Raw genomic sequence first — 11,861 nt, 5'->3', positions numbered from 1 at the left:
GCCTGGTTTTGAATTTGTTCCCATTAACAGCAATGCAGTAGAGATGGTAACAGCAACGTATCTCCCCCTTGCCCTCTAAATTCCTAGGTCCCCTTCCCCAGGAGCAGGTTACCAAGGACAGTGGCACAGTGCAGACTCCCACCTTTAGGCTTGCTGTCACAACAGCATGACTCTTGCGTAGGAAAAGGCCCATTCCCTCCTGGACTAGTGTGAGTAAGCTGGTACCCTGTGTACTTAACTCAGTGGATGAGTGTTGGCTTAACCAGCCCCCTGCCTTCCCCCAGGCACTGGGCACTTGGAGGACTTGGATCAAATTCCCGCTAAGGGAGACGCAGGCTGCGCGAGCTGAACGGCACTGCTGGGGAATCTTGCTCCGGCCGCTCTCGGCACGATGTCCCAGGTAGTCTGCAGCGGGATGTGCTTTCCCAGCATGGCTTTTACCAGGGAGTAGCCCTTTGCTTCCTGGATTATACCGGCAGAACAGTGTCAGCTTAACCTCACTTTCAGCACTAGTTAGGACAGGAAAAACACTCTAATCAGCAATAATAGATAATTCTATTAACAGATGATGGACAATTATTACTACCTATTAATACCTGTTAGTATCTGTGAATATAATAGGTACTGACAGATAACGGTAGGTAATTCTGTTAAGTTTCTAATAGATGATGGTATTAATAATAATTCTAACAATAAATCCCAATAGGTAATTGCATCTTATTAGAATTATCTGTAGCTCATATTATCTGCTAGTAGTTATTTGCATCTGTATTGGCTATTAATACAACCTGTTAGTATCTATCAGAATCAATTATTATAATAATGGATAACTAGATTAGATACGAATAGGCAGCTATTATAGATGCTAAAGTCACTAGTATTTATTTAAATCCATTAGACTCCAAGAGAAAACTGTATTACTAGCTACTATAGATGGTAATAACTACTAATAAATGATTCTAGTATTAGACAATAAATAACAATAATTCTGTTAATAGTTAATATAGAATTACCTAAGAGCTTCTAATAGCTCATTATACATGATTGTTAATATAGATACTAATAGATATTGAAAGATTTAATAGATATTGTTTCAAGAGAATTATCCATTAATATCTATTATAGATACTAATAAAAAACAATTCTAATATTACATTGCAATAGCTTATAGGATTGTATTACTAACTAGTACAGATAGTAATAGTCTCTAAAAGAAAATTCCAGGTAGTACTGATACTAGCTGGACTACTGAACTACTAAAAGATAGTTATACAATTAGCTGTTTGTATAATTAACTTCTGTACATGTATCTTTCAGTATCCATTAATGGATACTATTACCTCTTAGTATCTACAGCAGTTAATATCTATATTATAAATAATCTGTTACAATATTTTAATGGGATTAATAGCTAATCCTATTTGCAATACTACTAAAGATAGTTCATTATTATATGCTATTATTCATTAGAAGCTATTACTAAGATTCTCATTGTTTATAATAGAATGACTTGCTAGTATCTGTAGTAGCTAACAATTTTGTTTCTACTAGAATCTATTAAAATTCTTTAAATCTTAGAATCTGTGATAGTGCTATAAATAGGTTCTGTTATTAGACAATTGCATTAATAGCTGTTTATTAGGTAACTATTATTAGGTTCCAAGAGATTATATATAGTAGCTAGCAATACAGAGTTAATATATTAGTTACTGAAGAAAGTTGAATAACCAGCTACTATTTATACTAAAAAAGATACATCTATGTGTATCTAGAGTCCTGTGAAGAGATGCTATACATACTAATGGGATACTCACTAAAAACTGCTAACAGATAACTCCTAGTAGGCTCTGATAGATATAATATAGAATGATGCATTAGTATCCATAGTAGCAAGTAATAGTTATCTATTACAGCCTATAATTAGGTAATATATCTACAAATAGAAGCTAAAAGATACTAGTGTTACTAGTTAAGATAATAGTTCTAAAAATAGAATTGCCCCGAGTAACTCTTCGTCTCCACGTTTAGTATCTATTAGACAGTAACAGATAATTGGAAAAAGTAATTTCAATAATACAATCAAATAGATTATCAATAGATTGTACTGTCAGAGTATTGCAATTAGTAGCAGAGTAACCAATTAAAATATTATTATTGCAACACCTGATTGTAATAGTAGCTAGGAGTACAATTGTCTTTTAGATTCCAATAAATATTAGTATATAACTACTATAAATACTCCTATTAAATTAGCTATTATAAAGGCTATTCAGAAGTTGTATTAGACAATTCTGTAATTGTTAGAATCTAACAGATTGTTATTAAATACATACTAGAGTGCTGTAAATAGTATCAAGTTTCTTAGCTATGAAAAATATCAGTTACCAATAATAATAGCTACAGTAGATGTATTCAGCTATCTCATATGTAACAAAAATGGAATCTACTAATAGTTACTAACAGGCAATTCTGCTGAATAGGTCTCATTATTAGACAGTATAAGATTGTAGTACATAACTGTACCAACAGCTAGGATAGATAATAATAAACATTAAAATGCGATTCTGCTAATGTACTTCCTTATCAGAATCTACAGATACATGAGACTATTATTGGAAAAAAATGAGAGATTATAACAGGTAAGTCTACTGATAGAGTCTAAAAGATGCTAAGAGGAATAGCACAAGTCTGGATGGAGTCTGGATGGAGTCTGGATGGAGTCTGGATGGAGTCTGGATGGAGTCTGGATGGAGTCTGGATGGAGTCTGGATGGAGTCTGGATGGAGTCTGGATGGAGTCTATATGGAGTCTATATGGAGTCTATATGGAGTCTATATGGAGTCTATATGGAGTCTATATGGAGTCTATATGGAGTCTATATGGAGTCTATATGGAGTCTATATGGAGTCTATATGGAGTCTATATGGAGTCTATATGGAGTCTATATGGAGTCTATATGGAGTCTATATGGAGTCTATATGGAGTCTATATGGAGTCTATATGGAGTCTATATGGAGTCTATATGGAGTCTATATGGAGTCTATATGGAGTCTATATGGAGTCTATATGGAGTCTATATGGAGTCTATATGGAGTCTATATGGAGTCTATATGGAGTCTATATGGAGTCTATATGGAGTCTATATGGAGTCTATATGGAGTCTATATGGAGTCTATATGGAGTCTATATGGAGTCTATATGGAGTCTATATGGAGTCTATATGGAGTCTATATGGAGTCTATATGGAGTCTATATGGAGTCTATATAGAGTCTATATAGAGTCTATATAGAGTCTATATAGAGTCTATATAGAGTCTATATAGAGTCTATATAGAGTCTATATAGAGTCTATATAGAGTCTATATAGAGTCTATATAGAGTCTATATAGAGTCTATATAGAGTCTATATAGAGTCTATATAGAGTCTATATAGAGTCTATATAGAGTCTATATAGAGTCTATATAGAGTCTATATAGAGTCTATATAGAGTCTATATAGAGTCTATATAGAGTCTATATAGAGTCTATATAGAGTCTATATAGAGTCTATATAGAGTCTATATAGAGTCTATATAGAGTCTATATAGAGTCTATATAGAGTCTATATAGAGTCTATATAGAGTCTATATAGAGTCTATATAGAGTCTATATAGAGTCTATATAGAGTCTATATAGAGTCTATATAGAGTCTATATAGAGTCTATATAGAGTCTATATAGAGTCTATATAGAGTCTATATAGAGTCTATATAGAGTCTATATAGAGTCTATATAGAGTCTATATAGAGTCTATATAGAGTCTATATAGAGTCTATATAGAGTCTATATAGAGTCTATATAGAGTCTATATAGAGTCTATATAGAGTCTATATAGAGTCTATATAGAGTCTATATAGAGTCTATATAGAGTCTATATAGAGTCTATATAGAGTCTATATAGAGTCTATATAGAGTCTATATAGAGTCTATATAGAGTCTATATAGAGTCTATATAGAGTCTATATAGAGTCTATATAGAGTCTATATAGAGTCTATATAGAGTCTATATAGAGTCTATATAGAGTCTATATAGAGTCTATATAGAGTCTATATAGAGTCTATATAGAGTCTATATAGAGTCTATATAGAGTCTATATAGAGTCTATATAGAGTCTATATAGAGTCTATATAGAGTCTATATAGAGTCTATATAGAGTCTATATAGAGTCTATATAGAGTCTATATAGAGTCTATATAGAGTCTATATAGAGTCTATATAGAGTCTATATAGAGTCTATATAGAGTCTATATAGAGTCTATATAGAGTCTATATAGAGTCTATATAGAGTCTATATAGAGTCTATATAGAGTCTATATAGAGTCTATATAGAGTCTATATAGAGTCTATATAGAGTCTATATAGAGTCTATATAGAGTCTATATAGAGTCTATATAGAGTCTATATAGAGTCTATATAGAGTCTATATAGAGTCTATATAGAGTCTATATAGAGTCTATATAGAGTCTATATAGAGTCTATATAGAGTCTATATAGAGTCTATATAGAGTCTATATAGAGTCTATATAGAGTCTATATAGAGTCTATATAGAGTCTATATAGAGTCTATATAGAGTCTATATAGAGTCTATATAGAGTCTATATAGAGTCTATATAGAGTCTATATAGAGTCTATATAGAGTCTATATAGAGTCTATATAGAGTCTATATAGAGTCTATATAGAGTCTATATAGAGTCTATATAGAGTCTATATAGAGTCTATATAGAGTCTATATAGAGTCTATATAGAGTCTATATAGAGTCTATATAGAGTCTATATAGAGTCTATATAGAGTCTATATAGAGTCTATATAGAGTCTATATAGAGTCTATATAGAGTCTATATAGAGTCTATATAGAGTCTATATAGAGTCTATATAGAGTCTATATAGAGTCTATATAGAGTCTATATAGAGTCTATATAGAGTCTATATAGAGTCTATATAGAGTCTATATAGAGTCTATATAGAGTCTATATAGAGTCTATATAGAGTCTATATAGAGTCTATATAGAGTCTATATAGAGTCTATATAGAGTCTATATAGAGTCTATATAGAGTCTATATAGAGTCTATATAGAGTCTATATAGAGTCTATATAGAGTCTATATAGAGTCTATATAGAGTCTATATAGAGTCTATATAGAGTCTATATAGAGTCTATATAGAGTCTATATAGAGTCTATATAGAGTCTATATAGAGTCTATATAGAGTCTATATAGAGTCTATATAGAGTCTATATAGAGTCTATATAGAGTCTATATAGAGTCTATATAGAGTCTATATAGAGTCTATATAGAGTCTATATAGAGTCTATATAGAGTCTATATAGAGTCTATATAGAGTCTATATAGAGTCTATATAGAGTCTATATAGAGTCTATATAGAGTCTATATAGAGTCTATATAGAGTCTGTGCTCTGATCATTATAGTTACTTTTTGTCTTCAGTGATGTTGGACTTTGTCTGTAGCTTTTCCTCTTTCTGTACGTGTCAAACAGTTTTTTTCCTTCATTTCGTGTGTTTAATGTGTTGGAGTGGGTCAGGATTTAAGAGATCCTACAGTTGATGATTCCACTGGATGCCATGTCCACCGTCGTCTGTCAGCCATCTGGTTCTCCCAAACTGCAAGTCTCATACCTGGACACTCTGTACCAGATGTCTGCAATAGTCTACCGTGCAAAATTCTTTTCCAAGAGCTCCCAAAAGCAACACAATACACACCATATGCTACAACAAAGGAAATTTTATTTAAAAATAAAACTTTGTTTTGTTTTGTTTTCTTTATTGACACAGGTGAATGAAATCCCAAACAAAGAAGCTCTTAGTGGGCAGCATACAGGAATGGAAACAATTAATAAATAACATTAGTATAACCTCTAAACATTAACAATGCATTTGCAAACAAAATGAGGACTTTAAACCAAGTGAACCTTAAAGCTAAGCTACTCTCTGTAAGAATATTTACCTTCTGTTTTTTCTTATTCTTTACAGATCTGAAAGGATTAAATACTGCTATTATATTTTTATATTAATGACACTATTATACTTTTTAAAATATTTTGTGAAAATCTCCATATTTTTTAACACTGATATTATACAAATTGGTATTCATCATTCAAGAGAAATAACAACTGTTCCTCCCCCACCAGGTATTTCAACAAAGATTTTTATTAGGGACTTTAAAAATAGGTGTCCTTATTCCCCACTCTAATTTTTCATGTGGCACCTTCAAAAAGTGCCCTGGGAGTTGCATTTTTCCTTGCTCAACTGAAAATGACATTTACAGTAATGACCCTGCCTCAGGATTAGCTACAGTACTATAGTCAGTCTAGTACAGGAAGCAACATGCTGTACCCGAATGTTACCTGGCTCCCCCAAAATTAATTAGGGCTCAGTGAGGGGCATGCAGAAAACCTGTTTATAAGGAAAGCAAATGCAGTGCTACCCATGAGAGGCACTGAATGCCTAAATCTGCAGCATTTGCAGAGAGAGAGAGAGACAGAGAGAGAGAGAAAGAGACAGAGAGAAAGAGACAGAGAGAGAGAAAGAGACAGAGAGAAAGAGACAGAGAGAGAGAAAGAGACAGAAAGAGACAGAGAGAGAGAAAGAGACAGAAAGAGAGAGAGAGAAAGAGACAGAGAAAGAGACACACAGAGAGAGAGAGAAAGAGACAGAGAGAGAGAGAAAGAGACAGAGAGAGAGAGAAAGAGACAGAGAGAGAGAAAGAGACAGAGAGACAGAGAGAGAGAAGGCTAGTGCAGCAGACAAGTTTTACCACACTCATAGCCGGACATGTCTCATTTCAGCTTCCCATTCAGCTCGGGTGCATTGGCCACGCTAAGTCAGCCAGAAACCCTGTTCGAGACAGATGATAGGTGCCTGCTTTTTATAGCTACCTGCTGCTCATCGTGCAGAGACGCACACTGGCTCCACATATTTTGTGCCCGGCTTGTCCTGTACCAAGTATTTTCTGCTTGCTTTATGTCCTGGGGTGACAGGTGGGGGAAAAACAGCATTTGTATAACCAGAACTGATTCGGTTACAAGCAAAAACAATCCTGTCCTACAATTCTACCATCTTCACACCAAGCTTAATACAGCACCAGTCCAGACAAGTCACTGTTAGTAACAGGTAAAGTAGGAAACCTCCACAGTTGAAATGCTACAAAACACAGTGTCATAGTTGAAGTGACAATTGCCCATCTCTCTTGCCCCTTTGCTTCACCCCTTCCAAAGCAGTCGCACACTCAAAGGTAGTTTTACAGCTAGTCTAGTTGGGTCTCTTCCTTTTCACAGGGGTACTCAGATCCAGCCTAGAGATGCAGCATTCCCTTAAGAAAGGCACTAGACATTTGGGTTTTTTTTTTTCTTTTTTAAAGTAACATTACAAAGGTAACTTTTCCAGAATAAACACCAAGGAGGTGAATGGAAAAAGAAGAGGAATAAATCTTGGGCTCACCTTTCTAAAAGAAAAACAATGAAGAAAATACACTGTGAAGTGCCTGATTGACTTCACAGAGCATAGCCAGAGGACACAGTCAGGACTCCGCTGATTTCAGTGATGCTAACAAACGCTCATACGTCCAAGGAGGAAAAAGTGAGACCTGAGTCTCCTAAATCATTTGAAACACAAACAGTGCACAGAAAGGACACATGCAGAAAAATCAGAAATACATGCCACAAAGATTGCTCTCTAATCGCTAATCTGGAACGATGCCCATGGGACTGTCCCTTGGCACATGAACCCCAAAGACAAGCCTGTAAAAGCTCTGCTAGGCATCGTTTAATTTAGCACTACGACAAGGCTCTAATAACGGGCTTGTGTGGGACAGGGCACTGCTACTTTGACCACGTACACTGTGGCAAGACAAGGGTTAAGGCTTTCTAGCCACTTGAGCTTGGCTCTCACTCAGCCCTGGCAGCAGCACCCCTGCCCGGGTGAAAAAGCCAGCCACACACCACATTTAAACACGCTTGCACTGAGTTTACACTGCAAGTCAGAACCGAACTGGCTCCAAAACCAACACGGAGCTAGTGGCACAACTGGAGAGGATACAAAAAAGAGAGAAATAAAACAGCAGTGCTCCCTCGCAGAAGAGGTTTACCTGTTCTCCAGCACAAAGCCAGGAAATAACGATACACTAGGACAGTTTGGCCAGGTTCACAACCGTAACATGCAGATGTACTAAGAGGACAACGGGAGCTGCCCCACGTGCCTGCCTCAGCAGCCGCAGTGCCAGGCTCGCTTCTCTAGAAGCTCCCCGGACACACTGACCAAGGCTGCCAGGCATTTCTGGCAGAGCATTCCGCATTTCACAGAAAAAGAGCAGGACTGATTCACGATACCGCTGACTGTCACATGTGTGGGCAGAGAAAAAAAGAACAGCTCTTCTTCCCGGAGTGCGATACGCACTGACTTCACCTTCTCTGCAACTCAACACCTTCAGCCACGCCAGCCCCTGCGCTTGGCCGCACGTGACCTCGCTTCGCGCGCTGCGGAGAGCCGTGCCCGCTGGCATAAATCTCACGGCGTGCTGCATTTGCAGGTTTCGGCCCTGGCTCCAAAATAGGTGCAGCACATGCAGGCCATCAGCACTGCTGCTAAGACGGGAGCTCTCCTTACAGTTTTTGACCACGTTTTCTGTACCAGAGAAAGGAAGGGCATGAGGACAGATAGTTCCTGCTTTTAAACTGTCTGAATCCCACTGCATCAATTCATAAGGCTGTGGATTTACAGTGAAATTTATAATCTACATTAAATGAACAATTTATGCTTTGTTCCCTTTGCTAACACTTGTTAAGTCCTCTCTGCCAATTGCAAGCTGTTTATCTGAGATCTGGGACAAGCTACTGGAGTCTTTAAAAGGCTAAACTTCATCCAACTGCCACACGCACTCCAACAAATATTTCAAGTTGCAACCCTTTGCCTAGTCACTACCGCTGCCCTTAGAGAGATACCAATAATCTGTGACATTCTTTGAAAGGCTAACAGCCACTCAGTGTATTCAGAACACTGTCCATCTGTCAGGCTGTGATCTGTGTATCCCTATTTGATTTAAATCCACTCAAAAGAAGCCACACACTTCTCGCATATCAAGCACATAAGAACAGAGTAAGTAGCTGAGTACACAAGTCAGTTTTTTTCCAAGTAACAGTTGAGCACTGACTTTTAAAGCCCAGTGTGATTCTTTTATAAACAGAGAATTTCCCCAGACCTGTTTTAACACAAGCTCTGGCAATTCCTTGGAGTAATGGAAATGGAAAGAAGAGCCCCCATGTTGTTTTGATAGCCATGCAGAGAACTGTTGCTTTTTTTTTTTTTACTGCAAAGCAGATAAGATACCAACAAATACATCAGCTGCATCTACCAATTCCACAAAACAGTCTGGCACAAAGACAACTTGCTCCCACAAAAGGTCTCTAAAGGAGGTGATGGAATGCGTGTGAAGGCCACTAGTCTGTGACAGCCACCATGCAGTTAAGATAAATAAAACATCATATTCACCAGATGCAACATTCCTAGAGAAAGAGTGCATGGAAGCGTCCAGCAATGGCTGCTCAAGTCCAGCAGGGCCGCAATCAAGTCTGAGCATCGAAGCACGAAATGCACAGGGCTAAAAGGATAAGCAGCGGCCAGTTCTTCACTCTCACTCTAATTCTTCCTACCCTCTCCCACCACCTGAAAACACGCACAACTTTCAGTGTATCTAGCTCCCTGGGATCCCATGCTGCCAGCACTGCCAGCAAGAGGACACATAGTGAGAGAAATCCAACTCCCAGCACTGCCAAGATCAAAATACCTGAGAGAAGCCAGTCGCACTGTCTCCAGGCAAAAAGGGAGGACTTGCATCATAAGCAATAAATGCTATTATTACAGGTAAGAGGGAAACACCATGGCAAACAGGAAGCAATCAAAAGATTTCTTCCAAGGTCTCCCATTTATTCCCAGCAGAAGGTCACCTCTCAACTGCTCTAAAAAGCCTGAGCCAAACACACAGCAGCAAACAGGTCCAAACCTAGTACCATGAACCACAGGACACACCACACCGACCCGGAGACTTTTTTTCTCAGAGCATTCACTTAGAATTCACAGCACAAAACACTCCCCCCAGCCTCCAGGGCATCAGCTCTGGGATCGCTTGTTGCGATACCTTTCTCTACCAACACCCTGGAAATAAATCTGTTCTCTCAAACAAGAGGTAGGGGTAAAGGACTCCAAGACATACACTGTATAAAACACCAATCTGCTCCATTTCATTCCACTGCTTTGAAATCTGGAACCACAAAAACCTGATAACTGATTCTCTTAAGAGGCAGGGCTGACTTCAGCACGAAGTCTCTAAAGGAACCCCCTTCCCCTTTGGTGCGTAGCTGGGCTATGGCTGCCCAGGCGGTTGGTCCACAGAAGTTCTAGGTGCGGAGGTAATGTGCTATGTAGCCACGTGCGCAGGGGAGGAAATGGAAACAAACTCTCGGAGAATATTCTTGGCCATCTCAATATTGTTATGTGCAATGACCAGTGCTTTCTGAATGTCCTGATATGAGTAGCCTTGGCTCATTAGATTCTCAATCTCACTGGAGAGTTGCAGTGACGCACTGGTCCCACTGCTGGCTCCACCTGACTGGCAGCTCCCTGCTTTCCGCTCAGAATTTATTCTCCGTGGTAGCGGCTTCGGCGGCCTTTCCGGAACTTGAGAGCCATCCGAAAAACCTGGAAGAAGAAACAAATGCATCACATCAGAAAAGGGCATGTGATTCTTGCTTGGAGCAAAGCAGGAATGGTATTAAACTGAAAACTGGGACTTCAAAAACACACCTCTGAAAGCTATCGTACTTCCTCCAGCCGGCCTATCCTCCCACACAATGGCACAGACTGGCCTGGCTTCTCCTCTAGTAGGCAAAAATGGCTATGCAGATTTATTAAATAATTAGAAGGCCACATCAGGCTTGCTTATTAAAATAAAACTATGTAAACAGAAAAATTTGGGCACAGATGTATGCATGCCTGTGAGCAGGGCTCAGATACCAACTTTGATTGAGGAGCAGAGATCTGCTGGGGAAAAAATGACACAGAGAATATGCAACAGTCTTTACCAAATTTTCCTTCTAAAATCAGAGAGTTTAAACCAGCCAGATGCTGCTCTTTGCACACACAACTGATGTCCACACTGCCGTGTGCTAAGGGAGCACACAGACAAACCAAATCTATTGGTTACAATTCCTCCATCAGGATCTCTCTAGCAACCGAATTATGTTCTCAGAAGGGTCTGCTTCTCTTCCTCTGCCAGCCCACCAGCACGCCAGGGCCGTCTACAAGAGTTCCTGCTGAAACTCATCCTACCAAATGGCTGTCAGCTATGGCAGATCAGTAAGCTCAGCCTCTTCTGCCTTTCCTCTTCATCATTCATATGCATTACTTGCCAGTAGCCACATCATGCATTGCTCCCAGAGAGATAAAAAGATCAGCTAAGAAACCAAACTAGACACCAAACACTCCAAGGCTTTAACTAATACCTTGGAGAGAAAACTCATTGTTTCAGATGCCCTTCCACTTCCTAATGCAAAGTCTCCTGACTATTTTTTAGTTCTAACCTCCTATATCATTGTAGAAAATATTTTTTCTTACTTTTGAAATCACAAGAAATTTTTCTGCACAAATATTTGCCATCACCTTAGGCAAGGTTTTATTTGCCTTCTGGGGAAACTCCTCAGAGTACTCAACACAGAGTTTTCTAGCAGTTGAACTGGTGTACAAGATACAAATCCCTAAAACTAAGAATGTCCAAACAATCCCTTTTTAAGAGTGGGCACTGCAGCGCCGGT

The 11,861-nt window shown here is 38.3% G+C and overlaps 1 protein-coding gene across 2 annotated transcripts in view; it reads right to left on the bottom strand.

Moving 5' to 3' along the window:
- Window positions 1-5,767: 5,767 nt before the first annotated feature.
- The window catches only part of CBL (Cbl proto-oncogene), a 47,392-nt gene continuing 41,298 nt past the window's right edge, over window positions 5,768-11,861 (bottom strand). Inside the window, exon 16 of one of the 2 annotated variants that reach the window (XM_067310098.1) lies at window positions 5,768-10,749. In XM_067310098.1, coding sequence (XP_067166199.1) covers window positions 10,469-10,749 — 281 coding nt within the window. In that variant the 3' untranslated portion in view covers window positions 5,768-10,468. Of the gene's footprint in view, window positions 10,750-11,015; window positions 11,092-11,861 lie in introns of those variants that run through there. The other variant, XM_067310099.1, reaches the window with a different exon arrangement.

The sequence above is a fragment of the Apteryx mantelli genome, chromosome 23, assembly GCF_036417845.1.
Source record: "Apteryx mantelli isolate bAptMan1 chromosome 23, bAptMan1.hap1, whole genome shotgun sequence".
Lineage (NCBI taxonomy): Eukaryota > Metazoa > Chordata > Aves > Apterygiformes > Apterygidae > Apteryx > Apteryx mantelli.
Note: the sequence above shows the minus strand (reverse complement) of the source record. Positions and strands in the feature narration are given on the sequence as shown.